Below are 16,547 nucleotides of genomic sequence, written 5' to 3' on the forward strand. Positions count from 1 at the left end.
GGCCTGTAGTCACAGTTTGCATCATGGGCCCTCATGGGTGACACAATACATGTCCATCCCATGGAGGACCCCTAGTGTATCAATGTCCTGAGTACCCAAGTACCACATACTAGGGACTTATATGGGTGCACTAGTATGCCAATTGTGGGGTGTAAAAGTTATCGTATAACTAAATTTAGGGGAGAGAGCACTGAGACTGGGGACCTGGTTGGCAGGATCCCTGTGTACTACAGTCTAAACACACTGACACTAGGCAAAAAGCAGGGGATAACTATGCCAGAGAGGTGCTACTTTCCTACACCCATATGCAGTGTCTGTTTCTTTCCAATAGTATAACATTAGGGCTCTTGATGCTGAATAGCACCGCTGCACCCAGACACCCCAGTGCCTCCCGAAATGACCTATTGGTGCTGTGTTGGACCTTGCCCCGAACTTACCTTAACTCCAGAAGAACAGCCCTGTAGGTCATTGCTAAGTGCCTGAATGCAGTATTTGTTTAATTTCCCTCAGAATATCATTAGGACACCTGCCACTGAAAAGCACCTCTGTACCCAGACTCCCAGTGGTTCCCAAAGTGACCTGTTGGTGCTGCCTTGGACTTTTCCCCATACTTACCTTAATTCCAGATCAGTACTGTAAGTCGCTGCTAAGTACCCATATGCAGTATGTGTTTTTACCCCATAACATAACGTTACCACTCCAAAAATTGAAGTCAAATTTTGAAAACTGTAAAAATTAATTACTCGAAAGGTACCTGATTCTGATGATCTTGGTATCTAAATATAAAAGTATGTATTATTTTTATAAATTGGTGGTGGATTTCTTCACTGTCTCTCACTTACTGCATATGTGTGCAATACCTGTGCAACACTACCCTCTGATATGCCTAACTGGCCACCCACACTACCACAAAAGAGAGCATTTGTGATTTAATTTGTGCCCCTGTAATTCCTTTGGGGTTTGCCTGGATTACTTTGCACTTTTTGGTTACCTATGTAAAGAGACAGCTTCCTACACCTCCCTCTTAGTCTTTTAGAATGGAATAATAATATTGCCCGAGTTTATGTTCAGCCCTCCATTATCATCTTCAGTTTCAACATTTTTTTTTTCTTTGCGACACTAAAATGGGCTGGATTGCACTGCCTTAAACTAAACAGCTAGGATTGGTTCTAATGTCTGATGTAGCCAGAGCGTTTCTTGATCTGTACAAAGGTTTGAAATTAAAAGTGATAAAAAGTATAATTGCATCTGTTGAAAGTGTGAAACATAACAAAACTCACAAAAAAGCTGAATGGATGACTGAAGTGCAGAACAGTCCAGTCCAGTCCAGTCCTCCAGGTCAATGAAAAATGCAGCAAAACAGGTACTATGGTGAAGATGTGCACAGCTGGAACGTGGGAAGGATGCACATCACATCTGATGTAACCGCATGCAGCTTCAGCACATGATTTGCTAACATTCTAACGATGAACCATCCTTACGCTTTAAGAATGGAGTGAGCTGGATTTAAGAATAACTGTCTAGATGATAATGTACATATTGTATCTCTCTAATTGAGCATTCTGATCCTTTCCTTTGTATACTCCGAGGATATCTACATTTCCAAGTGGACTTATTCTGAAATGTATACAGCTTCCTTATAAAAGTGGCAGATATCAACACCAAACAAATTCAATTTTACAAAGGAAACTGTTTCTTTTCTTTATACAGAGACATGGCAGGGATTTTTTTGATTTCGGTAAAAATGTGCAAGGACCAAAACAAGACAAAACATATATACAGTTCTTTAATAAACAACTATAAACACTTCACTGTAAAAATCCATAAAACTTTTATAAACAGCCATTTTGTAAAATGAAGCTATATTACAATATAATAATTTTAATATACTTATTTACATGCAATACTGATAAATTTGGCACTTTTTAAAAAATAAAAATTTACAAAACATTTTTTGTTTAAAAACAAACTGAAAGTTATCGCAGAAATTAGGACCATTATTATCATGCATTATGCAAACATGTTTCACCCAGTTCTGGCACAGTTCCAAAAGCCCGAGGCTGTCCACAAGCTTGCATGTTTAAACTTTCAGCGTGCTGCCATAGGCCTGCTGTAAAACCACTTGAACATTATCAAGAATGAATTCGAAAGCCATGTTCCAAACGGATTCCACAGACTGCTGCATTAGCCTGGTTGCGGGGTGAAAAAATAAACAACATACATGTATATTAGTGATTGATGAAATACATTTACAGAAGAGGCAAAACACTTTTCTGTCTACCACTTCAGAGATTAAAAATATATACATTTTAAGTAGACCTGGTCAGTAAAGCATCCACATTTTGCTACATAGTACAATTTAGTTGAACGAGCTGCCTTGGAGCCCACTGACAGGAACATTAGATTAAAGAGGAGAAGAAGAGAGCATGTAAGAAAAGGTCACTCAGCTAAAACGTTTGACGGACTGCAAGGTAATGCGTTTGAGAGGGTGGTTGCTGTAGAGTAAATGGGTTACCTATGTGGGAAAATTATGTATATATTACCAGACGTTAGGTCATCTTGTAAATCCAAAAACCTTATTGGGCCACTTATTCTTAGATGTCTAAGTGATTCTGTCTACAGCTGGGCCCCAGACAAATGTGTCATCTGTGAAGGAGTCACGCCCTGTGCCAATTACATGTAGGAGGTAGTTACTAGTCACTAACATTAGGCCTAATGTAAAAGTTGGGTAGTGAAAGGTTGCATCCCTCACAGTTATCCTGATCACACTGAAAACCAATGGACGATTCTGTTTGAGGGTTTGTGAATCTACGGCTGATGGGCAAACTACCCGACAGTGAATCACTATAACCATTACATTAGAGTATGTGGTGAATGTTATCCTATAACAATTGATTTCAAAGACTTCAGCGAGCTCTGGGTTTCTATCTTCTTCTTACTGCAAGTCCATGTTTCCGTGCTTTAATAACTGGTGCCAATACATTTAAATGTCTGACCCAAAACCAAAGGGACTCTGCAAAGCCCAAAATTGTAATAAAGCATAAAACCAACGAAGGAAGGGGGTGCCAACTGGCAGATGGAATTTGACAAATTATTAGGTGAGTGAATGAGTTTAATATGGCCTCTTTGTTATAGTGTTGTACTCAATTTAAGAAAATGAGTGGTGACTCAAAACAGTCCACAGCTGTATCTCAGGGCGGCGAGTGTTGCTGGGAGATACTGTTAGAAGTAATCTGTTGACACCCAGTGGTGATCACAGATGTTAGAGGTTTGTATCTCTATAACAGCTAGGAATGGTAAAGATTTTTGTAGTCAGTGATACTTGGTGAATTGTAGGGCACCCAATGGACAAGGTGCACAGACCGGGAGCGGGGAAACCTATTTAAGGGTTTGGGTCACAAGTACCCACAGTAACTCTAAAACTGGAGGTGCAAAGCAGTCAGATAGCAGACAAACTATCAGAGAGAAACCTACCTCTCTTTTCGACCCCAAACATTTAAAGGGTCTTCAGTGACATCTCAAGTTCACACATCCCTTGAGCACTGCATCATGAATCCATGAGCACCCAATCTGGGTGCAAGGCAAGTACATCGGAGCTAAGCCGAGAGAGCAGTGAAGATGCATCAGCATTTGCAGAACTCGGTTTCTAGACATGTCGTCTTTCAGTTCAGTCCAGTCCGGTCCAACTGGTTTGCTAATATTGTTCATGGGCAGGCTAGGTCTTAGAGTAGGTTCTCCACACCTGTTTTAATTCTGCAGAGCTGCCTTTTGGTCACGCTGCCTCCACTCCTCACAGTACAGTTTATCTCTTCACTTTCCAAACATTTTCAGCCTTGTTCTTTTATCTAGATATGATATAGCCATTGTGGAAAGTTGGTTCTCTAGATGGTGCACTAAAAGGAAGTACGGCGTACAGAAAGTCCAGTGGATCACCAACTGGTTTACAGAGGTAAAAGTAGATAATGCTAATGCTCTCTTTTGCGGTTGTGTGGGCGAGCAGTTAGGCTTATAAGAGTAAATGCTAAGCATTTGTTGTACTCACAGAGACAATAAATGAGACACACACACTAAGAATAAATCCCAGACCAAATTAGAAAAATACCACTTATTTTTTTTAATATATGATGAAACGAAGAACTTTTTTCAAAAGTAAGTACTGTTTTTGTTATGAATTTTCACAGGTAAGTAAAACGTTCAAACCTGTGCGCCTTTTCGCACAATGCAATCCCATGGAAGGAAATGTTAGAGAGGCAAAAAGATAGATACAGTGGGTTTCAGGCTTTCACCTTCAGGTTTTGGAGCTGTAGTGGGCCAAAGTACTACCAGCAGTTCTTCGGGAACTTGCTGAATTTCACAGGGAGCAGGGTGCTGGTGAGGCTGTAGCTAAGCGTGTTACAGTGGAAGGGGACCGCCTTGAAATTGGCTGCACAGAGGGGCTTGAGGAAAAGCCTGAGAGCTCCCAAACAGGGGCTTGGGTCACATGAGCAGGAGGGGCAAAGCTGGTTCTTTGGTACTCTGGCCAGGGCGCTCGGGTGCAGAGTGGTTAGGGTGATGCGCAAAGATGCTCCTCGTGGTTAAGGGCCAACAGATGCAGGGGCAAAATCAGGACAGTTGGGCCACTCAAGAAGTGGGTCTCAGTGGTGCTGACGTTCCTCGATGGCTGCTTGGTCATGGTGCAGTGGGAATCTGGACTGGACTCCCTGTTGGTGCTTGGTGCAGGGTATTTTATATTGTTACAAAAACGTTTTAGTGGGAGTCCTGGTCCAACGATAGGGAATGATTCAAGCAAGTGCAACAATAAAAGATCCAATAATGAAGAAAGGGCTTTAATAAGAAAGAGCGGTGGGAGACATTAGTAATGCCTGGAATGTTAAGTTGCAGATGTAAGTAAGCTTCACTGCTGCCAATTCAAAATATTACACAGGATCTACTACACAAGTCAAAATTCACAAACTGGGGCTGATCCCGACAAATTGCTGCCTGAGATGCGACACAGATGAGGGCAACATACTACACACCTTTTGGCAATGTCCTGCACTACATAACTATTGAACTCACATTCTGAATACACTCTGGGAAGCGCTGGGTTGGCCCATTCCTAAGGACCCCAAGCTAATCCTACTTCACATAACGGAGGGCATCACAAGTAATAAAGACCACAGGGCACTATTATGGCTGGGGCTTGTTATAGCCAAACCAGACATTCTTACAAACTGGACACATGCCTCAGCCCCATTAACAACCAAATGAGTCAACACCATGGACCAATGTATGTCCCTCAAAAAGTGATTTACTATAGCAGATGTAGACCAAAAAAAACACAATACAATAAGGGAAACGTGGGGCGATTACAGGGGCAGCATGCTAGACCCGTGTCTGACACAGCTCTGGATAATATTCACATAACTATGGACACATCAACTGTAACGGAAAGACCCCTCCATTATTTACTGTGGTGCATCAGGTCCCGGGTGGGGGATGGCTGAAGGGCATTCTGTGAGAAATCTCAATGTAACTCGATCATACCTTCTACAAGACAATGTGAATGTGTGTATTTTCAATAAGGCCAATAAAAACAATTTTAAAAAATGACTAAAATCCGTGGGAAATATCTAAAATATCAAAAATCGTAAGAGAAGCAAGACAAATACAACTTCTGTCACAGATTTGGACTCTACCTTCTTACAGGGCCAAGGGATATGGGCTTCCATAAAATTAATCTTCTAAAGAGACTTTGAATTGCCTGATTGTCTTGTTCAGTCTTGAGTTTCAACAACATGCAGAAACATGCAGGGAAGGCAATGAAGACAAATCTGTGGAAACGTTATCTCGGTTTCGGTTCTAAGGCATCAATGAATGCAAGTTCCCTGTAATCTTCTGACTCCTTGACCTCCCTCCACTGTTTAGTGTGCAAAAAAAAAGAATGCCAGTGCCTAAAGCTTTGCTCAAAAGCCAGCGGCCGGTGCAGTTGATCATCAGCGCCCTTCGTACCAAGGCTGGTAGTCTTTACTCCTCTCCCAGACAGTACTTGCCCCCTTTTCGCGCTCTGGCAGGGTCCTTATTTCTCTCTTTCAGACAGTTTTGCAGTCTTTCTCTTTCTCTGTATTTCCAATCAGTGTGTTTTCCTGCTCTTGCACTAGGGAAATATCTGCTGCAGAAAAATATGTGCCGGTGCCCCCTTCCGGCAACCAGTGACTCAAATTAAGCACTGCCTCAATCTCCCTAAGCTTGAAGAATTGTGAGCTAGAAGATCTTTTCGTTATCACGGCTGCCAGAATCACTGTTCGAAGTGTCGACATACACTTGGCAACGTGTTAACAGCCAGAATTTTCCCGGATCAGTAATGCAATAGGAAAACCTTTCTCTAGTTAAGGAAAATGGCAGAAAACTACACATTTTCAAACACCTACTGTAACAATATGTGTAATAATACATAAAAGAAAAATGAATACAAATGTAACCACTAGAGCAAGCAGTATCCACAAGAAAGTTGCTCTTTGATCTGTGAAATAATACCAACCAATCGTTAGAAACATAACCACTAGGACAGTGGTTCCCAACCTTTTGACTTCTGTGGACCCCCACTTTATCATTACTGGAGCCTGAGGGCCCCCCCTGAATCTGTATTGGAATCGGGGGACCCCCCACTGAGTCATTACTGAAAGCTGGGAACCTAATCTGTTGATATTATTTAATTTTCTAAGCAGTTGCGGACCCCCCGAGGTGGCTTCGCGGACCCCCAGGGGTCCCCGGACCACAGGTTGAGAACCACTGCACTAGAACCAAAGATAAGGAGCACCTTGCCTATAATACATTTTTAAATGAACCATCAAAAAAGCATCTCTCGTGTTTAATATGATGTATTTCTGCAACCTATTAATTTTCAAAATTAACAATTACACAATGCTCCAGTGCTTGCCATCCAGGTTTGTGCCATATAAATGTCACAAGCGTACAGACCACGGTCAAAACCTAGCCACCCCCAATCACTCATCGAAAAGTAGCTGTGCCTTTGACACTATATTGCTTTACTGCCTTTCGGCTAGGTTTGCACAATACAAGCACAACCTTCATACATAGACAATATATGACTTTGGCTTAAACATTAAATCACACTGAGCCGTACAATGGGTACACTAGAATTGAGTCCTGTGCAAAAACTCCGCTAAATATTCAATTTCAATCTTAGCAGGAACAGTTAATCAACATTTGATGTTACCTTTTCATGTACTTTATAACAAGATCCAGAGTTTCCAAATCTTTCTCTTCTATCAGATCTGTGCAGTATTTCACAACTTGTAGAATGTCTTCCTCCATTGGATCTAGGATGAACAAATAACAGAACATAAGTACAAATAGTTGTTAAGTTTCAAACTAATGCTCTCCAAATGTATCAAGGATTTAAATGTACAGACTCAAATTTAAAAAAACTGAGAAGCAGACTGTGTGCCAACAGTTATCATGCTGGAGACCTGTGGCGTCCCAATAGCACATAGTGGAATAATTTTTGCATCAGAAGTGTGTGACAAGTACAAATGTATTTAGATCTATCTCCTGAGAAAAAGCACCTCTACTAGGTTTTCTAAATGGAAACCGAAGTAGAACGCTTGAAGCAAACAAATCCAAATGTTGGATGTTCAATTTTCTTTTAACTCATCCAATTCCTACTGCCTACAGCCTTGGAGTTTATGACAATGATCCTTTGGTGGCCACATTTGTGTCAGGCACTTGTATAATTGAGTTCCGTTCACTCACAGGGCTCCGTGCAGGCTGACAAGCATGCCTTATTTCTAGTGGAGAACACAAGTTACCATTGGTTTAAAAAAGTATACAGATTATGGTGAAAGACATGAAACAATGAAGGATCAGTGTAAGGCACATGCGACAGACAAACAGGAAGACACTTGGATAGCCCCTCCCTTGTCCACACACCGTTTGCAGGCAATACTGCATGGCGATTGGAATGCCAGATAATACTAGGCTCCTGTACAATCAAGTGACTACACTACAGATGCTATGCTGTGAGAGTCCTGGTGTAGGGAGGGTAGGGTTCAGATCCCTGCTACCCTGCTTTACTAGAGGCACTTGGTGGGCATGAACACCCTATTTATATGTCTTGATGTACAGTATTAAAGAACAAGTTACGTACCTTCAGCAACACACTCAGGTAGAGACTCTAGCAGCAGATTCCTTACCATAGAATTAGTCCCGGCGTCAGACTGGATCTGGAATTTTTTCATAAGCAGCACCCCTGTGCACTGGTAGGTGTTATCGTTCAGCTCTGTGTGGTGTCGTCCGTGCGGGTCAAATGTAATGCACACAGCTCCTATCTAGGCACCACCTCAGCGCACTGACAATAGTTTCTTAACAGGATTTCCATATCAGGAGCGAGGAGCCACAAAGAACACTGATCACTGGTGTGTGGAACTAGGACCCGGAAGGGGGAGCAGCCCTACACCTCTAAATCCATTTACACAGTGGGTCTGTGAACATGATTTAGACTAGGAAGTCCTGCAGGACCGAACAGGCAAAGTGCTCTCCCTGACCAACCTGACTGTCCAGGCATTAGTGCTTAGTGAACATATGCAATAATGCCCACATTGCTGCCTGGCAATGTCCAGGATCAGAACTCCACATACTAATGTAGTGGTTGCAGTCTTCGTTCAGGTGGAATAAGCATGCCAACTCTCTGGGAGTTACTTCTTGGCCAATGCATATCAGATCTTAATGCAGAGCCAATCAATTGCCTTCTTTTTTTTGGCTCCGACATATCCGGAACTGTGTTGTGTGGTCAAAGTGGAATGACCACACTCTTTTTGGGTCAAGCTGGTGGAGTCTCTCTTCTTCCTTAGAGAGATGAGGAAGAGCATAAAAGATAGGCAAGTTGAAAGACTGGCCTACATGGAACGGTGTAACTACCTTCGCCTAGAAGTATGCTCAGGTTCAAAGGACCAGTTTGACTGGGAAGACCTATGGAGACTGAGATGACAATGCCTAGAGTTCACTGACTCTCCGGGCAGATGTAATTGCCAGCAAAAAGGCTATCTTGATGGTGAGAGGCTAAAGGGGCCAGGTATAAAGCGGCTCAAACAGAGCACACACTAAAAAGGTAAGAACCAAATACGGTCTCACTGAGTCAACAAAGATACCTGGAGGAAATAAAGTGTTACAAACCTGTAAGGAACCTATTTGCAATAGGGTACTGGAAGATGGAAAGCTAATATAGCAGCTGCAGGAAGGCAGAGATGACAAAAAAATAACCCTTCAAAGTGCCCAACAGGGAATTCTGCTTGGCCAGGGTAAGAATAAACAGAAGAACGTGGGAAAAGGGTGCGGCTAAAGGGTCAACCTGTTTGGCTGTACACTATGCCCCAAACTTGCTCCAACGGCCGGCACATACCGTCTTTGTGGAGAAACACCGAGCTGTCAAGATAACATTACAGACTTTGGGCAGAAGGTCAAAAGCTGTCAACTGTTGCAGCTCAATCTACATGCATGAAGGCGCAGCACTGACAGGTTCAGGTGCAGAACACTCCCATGCTGCTGTGACAGAATATCCTACCGAAGGGTCAGCCTATTGCTATGATCAACAGCTCGGTATACCGGACTCTTCGAGCCCAGACCGGGCCACAATGATGACTCTGGGCAGGATTGGTTTGGACGGAAAGGCGTCCAGGAGACCAGAGCTCCATTCGAGATGAAAAGCTTCTCCGAGCGAGAGTCGCCTTAAATTCCAGCGTATAAAAGTGCTGACATCGCGTGTTCTCTGCAGTGGCAAACAGATTTAACCAAGGCTCTCTCCATTGCTGAAAGAGACCTTGCACAATCTTCAGATTGTGATGCCATTTGTGATCCGCTAGGCATCTTCAATTGAATTAGTCCGCTCTGATATTCAGAGATCCCACCAGGTGTTGAACCTCCAAGGAAATGCCCCAGCGTTCCAGCCATGTCCAGGGACGTAGGGTTTCTTGACCAAGGGTTCAAGACCCCAACCTGCCCTTTTTGTCGCAGAACCACATGGCGGTGGTGTTATCTTGAACACCTGCACTAGCCTTCCCTTGATGGAGGGTAAAAAAGCTTTCAATGCAAGTCGGATCGCTCAGAGCCCCAACAGGTTGATGTGGAGTCTGGATTTTACCGGAGACCAGAGGCTTCTGATCTCCACCTCTCCTAAATGGTCACCCCAGGACAGGAGTGACACACTTGTCACTACTGTCAGATCTGGTCGTTACGGAGAGGGGTCTGCAGCTGACTCAATTGCTGTTCGTTAACCACCACTGCAGATCTATGGCAGTGCCCTCAGAGATCTGAACCAATATGGAGAGATTCCCCAGATGCTGGAATTTCAGGTCCCACTCCAGAGCCGCATATGCCAATGGACATGTGTCCCAAGCAGGATACAGGAGGCCATGAGGCCCCACAGCCTCAAAATCAGTCTCACCGAAATCTTGGATAGAGGCTGAAATATCAATATCATGGCCTGAGTAATGTAGACTCGCCATGCGGGAGGATAAGCCCAAAACTACACTGTGTCCAGAACAGCTCTGGTGCAAGGGAGCATCTGAGAAGGGGTCAGGTGTGACTTCTGCACATTGAAAGTGAACACCAACAAATGAAGAGGTCCACCATAGTCTAGGGGACAGCTTCCTGGGACTAGCCCACTTTAGACAGCCGGTCGTTGAGAAACGGGAGGAGTGGCACCCCTATCTCCGCAGATGCGGTGCAACCACTGCCTTCACCTTGGTGGACACCCAAGGGGCGCTGGTAAGGCCACAGAGAAGCATGGTGAACTGTAAGTGCTTGTGGCCTACGGTGGACCACAAGTAATGTCTGTGGGCAGGCAGCACTGGGATGTGGAAGTATGCCTCCTGCAAGGAGATCATGCTTGGTTACAAGATGGAATCTGATATTGATTTGAGATGGTCGCTTGCTATAACAATCGTTACTGCAAGATTGTGTTTTGCAAGAGCATGGGTCTCTTCTACCTCCTAGAGTTGTGGTTTGATAAGCTACAATTAGACAAATATTTGAGTTGGAGCTTGCCCTGGCTAAGCAAAGGGGCGCTCGCTCTATAAAAAAGCTAGAATATATCTGGGCACGTTTTAACTGGGATCAGTAAACGTATCTTGGAGCCTGAACAAAAGCAGGCCTTGGTTCATCCAACTTTAAGGTAATCCCTGGTTAGATTAGTATTGTGGTATCATGAGTCGTTCCATCGCCCTCGGTTTTTCTTTTTTCCCTATTTTATTGTTATATTTTTCCTTTTTCATTCTTGCTTTATGTGACTGCTGACACATGATGTCATTTGAATACTTTGTTTGTTCTGGGAGGACCATCTCACTATATTTTGACCACTGTATTGATGTTTTCTGAAGCATGTTATATGCAATGATGATGTCTCTCTATTGTCTACATTTTGTTTACTTTGTTATGATCCCCCTGACCGAAAAACAAAATAATAGTAATTAAAAAAAGGAACTCCAATTTGAATGGCTCTGGCATTCTGCCAGTACTCCAACCTTTAGATTTATACAGGCCCCTCTGAGCTGGTAGACTGTATTTACATGGACCTCTGGAGAAACACTGAAACCAGGACATAAGAATGTTAGACTACGAACAGCACTCTGGAAGAGGTACTCCACAGCGTCAAAAGGAACAGTGCTCGGACCAAGAGGACAAAACAAAGGGAAATCACACTGAAACCTGCATTAGGATTATATAGGAAAAAGTCCTGAGAAGCCATGATGACTTTGCAGCTGAGTGAGCCTGATCCTCATATGACATCTATATCACAAGCAAGTCAAAGGCCTACATTACAAGTTTAATGAGCCTGCACCAAATAGATGATTCCCATGCCAGAATTTTCTATGGGGAAGCCCTTTATCACCCCTATCTGATAGAGACTTCTAGCTGCAGATTCCTTACCTTTGAATTTTCCCAGGCATCAGACTGGATCTGGTAACTTTTGCATGAGCAACACCCCTGCACGCACTGTCGGGTGGCTCTGTGTAGTTCTGCAAGACATCGTTGGCAGTGGCATCACGGTCACCTATATAGGCGCCATCCAGGCGCGCAGACATCAGTTTTTTTCTTTCCGTGCTGGTTAGTGCAGACCCTGAGAAAGCTAACTCGCTGTCACTTTTTGACAGTCCTTTTTAGGGTCGAGCCTGCGAATGCATGTGCTAGCGCATGCGAGAAACTGTTGTGTTCAGTAAAGGGCTTGGAGCCTGCCTGCCTGTAGCTCACCGTTTGTTGGTTTGCGTGGCTCTCTTCTTTGCAGCCTCCTCATTTGTCAAGGTATGTCTGGCATCATTTCCGTTCCTCTATGTTGAAAGAGATCAAGCACTAATTAATTGCAGTTTAATTAGTGCCTGTTCACGGCTCCTGACATGATTGAGGTACTATTTTGTTTATTTTAACTTCCAGTGCCCCACAAACAGAAGGCTTATGACTGGCAAAAACGTCCCCAGCAGGACAAACAAAATTGCGAAAGTTTTATTTTTCAAAGCTAACTTTGTTTAGTCGTCCTTTCTCAGTTTCCACTCATGTTTTAATTTGATTTTGCTCATGGACGCGGTTGTCAAAAGATGACAATTAACTTGTTCGAAATATGCAAGACATATTGCATTGCAACTGCTTGTTTTGACTTTTTGCCAAAGTTTTTTCTTAAAGTGTGTTGAGGTAATGTCTTCTGGAAAGGCACGGTTCAAATTGTGTGGCACCTGCCACCACACCATGTAGGTTACTGACCCCACCTTGTTTGCCTCTGGTGTCTCGAGCGTGACCACAACTTGAAGCTCGGCAATCGACACCAGCACGCGTGACTCCTCAGACGTCACGGTCCTGGTCGAAAAGGAGGTTGCAGGATCGCCTTTGCCACACTCGAGGTCCTCAGGACACTCGGGGAAGTGGCACAAAAATAAGAAATCCAAGGGGACTTTGACTTCACCTCATCCTTCGTGAGGAGCGAGGAGCATTGGTGTTTCAGGCACAGAACTTGGCTTTGATGGGGGTCTCATGGATCAGGAATGGCGCCAGTCATACCACCGTGACCTTCTTTGGCGCGCGTAATACCCGGCCTCATCCTGATTCCAGACGAGCTGGAATGGCGTTGCACGATGCAGATTCAGGCATTGACAGTGCCCATATGTGTCAGATTATTGTCTGAGCCTTATTTTCAGGAGCCAGGCTCGGAAGAAAATTGGGAGGGGTCACTGGACCCTTTGAAACACCAGTCAGAGGCCTATGGACTGGTTTGAGGAACTACGAGAGGCCAGTGGACTGGACACTTCTCCAGATACAGAGTTGCTGCCCTCTCCCCCGAGGCTAAGGAGGAGAGAGCCTCTTATTCAATGGGGCTGCGTAGGGCATCAGAGGTCCTCGACCCCGAAGGGCCCTCAATAGTTGTTAAGTCTAGCCTCTTGAATGAAGTGCTTCAGCCTGGGGCTTTCACTTCTAAACCCCTTTTGGCCTTTAATGAAGCACTTCCTCACATCCTGCTGGCAACTTGGTCCAAGCCCAGCACAGGAGCTCCTGTAAATTAGGACGATTGCCTGCCGCCATCACCCTGCACCAGGCGACCCTAGTTTCCTCGGCCCACACCCCACCCCCTGAGAGATTGATAGCCTAACCCCACAGCGTGTTCCCTTCCACTTCCCCGGACAGGGAATCAAAGAAGCTGGATAAGCTTGGGAAGTCTATGTTTTCTTCCACCAGCCTGGCATTCAGGTCGGTGAACACCTCAAGCTTATTGGGCTGTTTCTCACACACTATATGGGATATGGTTGTGCAAGTGCTGACTCAGGTCCCGGAGGAGTTCTGGACCATACTCGCCAAAACCGTAAAAGACGGGAGGGGTGCAGTGAAATTCACCATTTAGTGTGGCCTGGATACAAAGGAATCTCTGGGCAGAGCAGTTGCGTCTACGGTGGCCTTACGGCACCACGCCTGGCTGAGAACATCTGGATTTTTTGGGGGGATGTTGTAGGAGGCTGGACTGGTTTGTAGTGAGTACCAAGGGGTACTTGCACCTTGCACCAGGCCCAGTTATCCCTTATTAGTGTATAGGGTGTCTAGCAGCTTAGGCTGATAGATAATGGTAGCTTAGCAGAGCAGCTTAGGCTGAACTAGGAGACGTGTGAAGCTACTACAGTACCACTTAGTGTCATATGCACAATATCATAAGAAAACACAATACACAGTTATACTAAAAATAAAGGTACTTTATTTTTATGACAATATGCCAAAGTATCTTAGAGTGTACCCTCAGTGAGAGGATAGGAAATATACACAAGATATATATACACAATAGCAAAAATATGCAGTATAGTCTTAGAAAACAGTGCAAACAATGTATAGTTACAATAGGATGCAATGGGGAAACATAGGGATAGGGGCAACACAAACCATATACTCCAGAAGTGGAATGCGAACCACGAATGGACCCCAAACCTATGTGACCTTGTAGAGGGTCGCTGGGACTATTAGAAAATAGTGAGAGTTAGCAAAATAACCCACCCCAAGACCCTGAAAAGTGAGTGCAAAGTGCACCAAAGTTCCCCTAAGGACAAAATAGTCGTGTTAGAGGGAGAATGCAAGGAAAACACAAATCAGCAATGCAACAACGATGGATTCCTGACTGAGGGTACCTGTGGAACAAGGGGACCAAGTCCAAAAGTCACAAGCAGCTCGGAGATGGGCAGATGCCCAAGAAATGCCAGCGGTTGGTGCAAAGAAGCTCTTACTAGGCTGAAGAACTGTGAATACTGCAGGAACGACAAGGGCTAGAGACTTCCCCTTTGGAGGATGGATCCCCCACGCCTTGGAGAGTCGTGCAGAAGTGTTTTCCCACCGGATGGACGCCAACAAGCCTTGCTACACGCAAATCGTGCGTTTGGCGTTTTTGGACGCTGCTGGGGCCCAGGAGGGACCAGGAGGTCGCAAATTGGACCTGCAGAGAGAGGGGACGTCGAGCAAGACAAAGAGCCCTCACTGAAGCAGGTAGCACCCGGAGAAGTGCCAGAAACAGGCACTACGAGGATGCGTGAAACGGTGCTCGCCGAAGTTGCACAAAGGAGTCCCACGTCGCCGGAGACCAACTTAGAAAGTCGTGCAATGCAGGTTAGAGTGCCGTGGACCCAGGCTTGGCTGTGCACACAGGATTTCCGCCGGAAGTGCACAGGGGCCGGAGAAGCTTGCAAAGTCGCGGTTCCCAGCAATGCAGCCCAGCGAGGTGAGGCAAGGACTTACCTCCACCAAACTTGGGCTGAAGAGTCACTGGACTGTGGGGGTCACTTGGACGGTGTCGCTGGATTCGAGGGACCTCGCTCGTCGTGCTGAGAGGAGACCCAAGGGACCGGAGATGCAGCTTTTTGGTGCCTGCGGTTGCAGGGGGAAGATTCCGTCGACCCACGGGAGATTTCTTCGGAGCTTCTGGTGCAGAGAGGAGGCAGACTACCCCCACAGCATGCACAAGCAGGAAAACAGTCGAGAAGGCGGCAGGATCAGCGTTACAGAGTTGCAGTAGTCGTCTTTGCTACTATGTTGCAGGTTTGCAGGCTTCCAGCGCGGTCAGCGGTCGATTCCTTATCAGAAGGTGAAGAGGGAGATGCAGAGGAACTCGGCTGAGCTCATGCATTCGTTATCTGAAGTTTCCCCAGAGACAGAGACCCTAAATAGCCAGAAAAGAGGGTTTGGCTACCTAGGAGAGAGGAAAGGCTACTAACACCTGAAGGAGCCTATCACAAGGAGTCTCTGACGTCACCTGGTGGCACTGGCCACTCAGAGCAGTCCAGTGTGCCAGCAGCACCTCTGTTTCCAAGATGGCAGAGGTCTGGAGCACACTGGAGGAGCTCTGGACACCTCCTAGGGGAGGTGCAGGTCAGGGGAGTGGTCACTCCCCTTTCCTTTGTCCAGTTTCGCGCCAGAGCAGGGGCTAAGGGGTCCCTGAACCGGTGTAGACTGGCTTATGCAGAATTGGGCACATCTGTGCCCAACAAAGCATTTCCAGAGGCTGGGGGAGGCTACTCCTCCCCTGCCTTCACACCATTTTCCAAAGGGAGAGGGTGTCACACCCTCTCTCAGAGGAAGTTCTTTGTTCTGCCATCCTGGGCCAGGCCTGGCTGGACCCCAGGAGGGCAGATGCCTGTCTGAGGGGTTGGCAGCAGCAGCAGCTGCAGAGAAACCCCAGGAAGGGCAGTTTGGCAGTACCAGGGTCTGTGCTACAGACCACTGGGATCATGGAATTGTACCAACAATGCCAGGATGGCATAGAGGGGGCAATTCCATGATCATAGACATGTTACATGGCCATATTCGGAGTTACCATGGTGAAGCTACATATAGGTAGTGACCTATATGTAGTGCACGCGTGTAATGGTGTCCCCGCACTCACAAAGTTCAGTGAATTGGCTCTGAACAATGTGGGGGCATCTTGGCTAGTGCCAGGGTGCCCTCACACTAAGTAACTTTGCACCTAACCTTTACCAGGTAAAGGTTAGACATATAGGTGACTTATAAGTTACTTAAGTGCAGTGTAAAATGGCTGT

The 16,547-nt window shown here is 45.4% G+C and overlaps 1 protein-coding gene across 1 annotated transcript in view; it reads right to left on the bottom strand.

Annotated features, from left to right (window-relative positions):
- Positions 1-1,771: 1,771 nt before the first annotated feature.
- The window catches only part of REV1 (REV1 DNA directed polymerase), a 429,753-nt gene continuing 414,977 nt past the window's right edge, over positions 1,772-16,547 (bottom strand). Inside the window, exons 22-23 of the mRNA XM_069204390.1 lie at positions 7,220-7,322; positions 1,772-2,189 (exon numbers count right to left, since the gene is read on the bottom strand). Coding sequence (XP_069060491.1) covers positions 2,081-2,189; positions 7,220-7,322 — 212 coding nt within the window. The 3' untranslated portion in view covers positions 1,772-2,080. The remainder of the gene's footprint in view (positions 2,190-7,219; positions 7,323-16,547) is intronic.

The sequence above is a fragment of the Pleurodeles waltl genome, chromosome 8 (genome assembly GCF_031143425.1).
Source record: "Pleurodeles waltl isolate 20211129_DDA chromosome 8, aPleWal1.hap1.20221129, whole genome shotgun sequence".
NCBI classification, from domain to species: Eukaryota; Metazoa; Chordata; class Amphibia; order Caudata; family Salamandridae; genus Pleurodeles; species Pleurodeles waltl.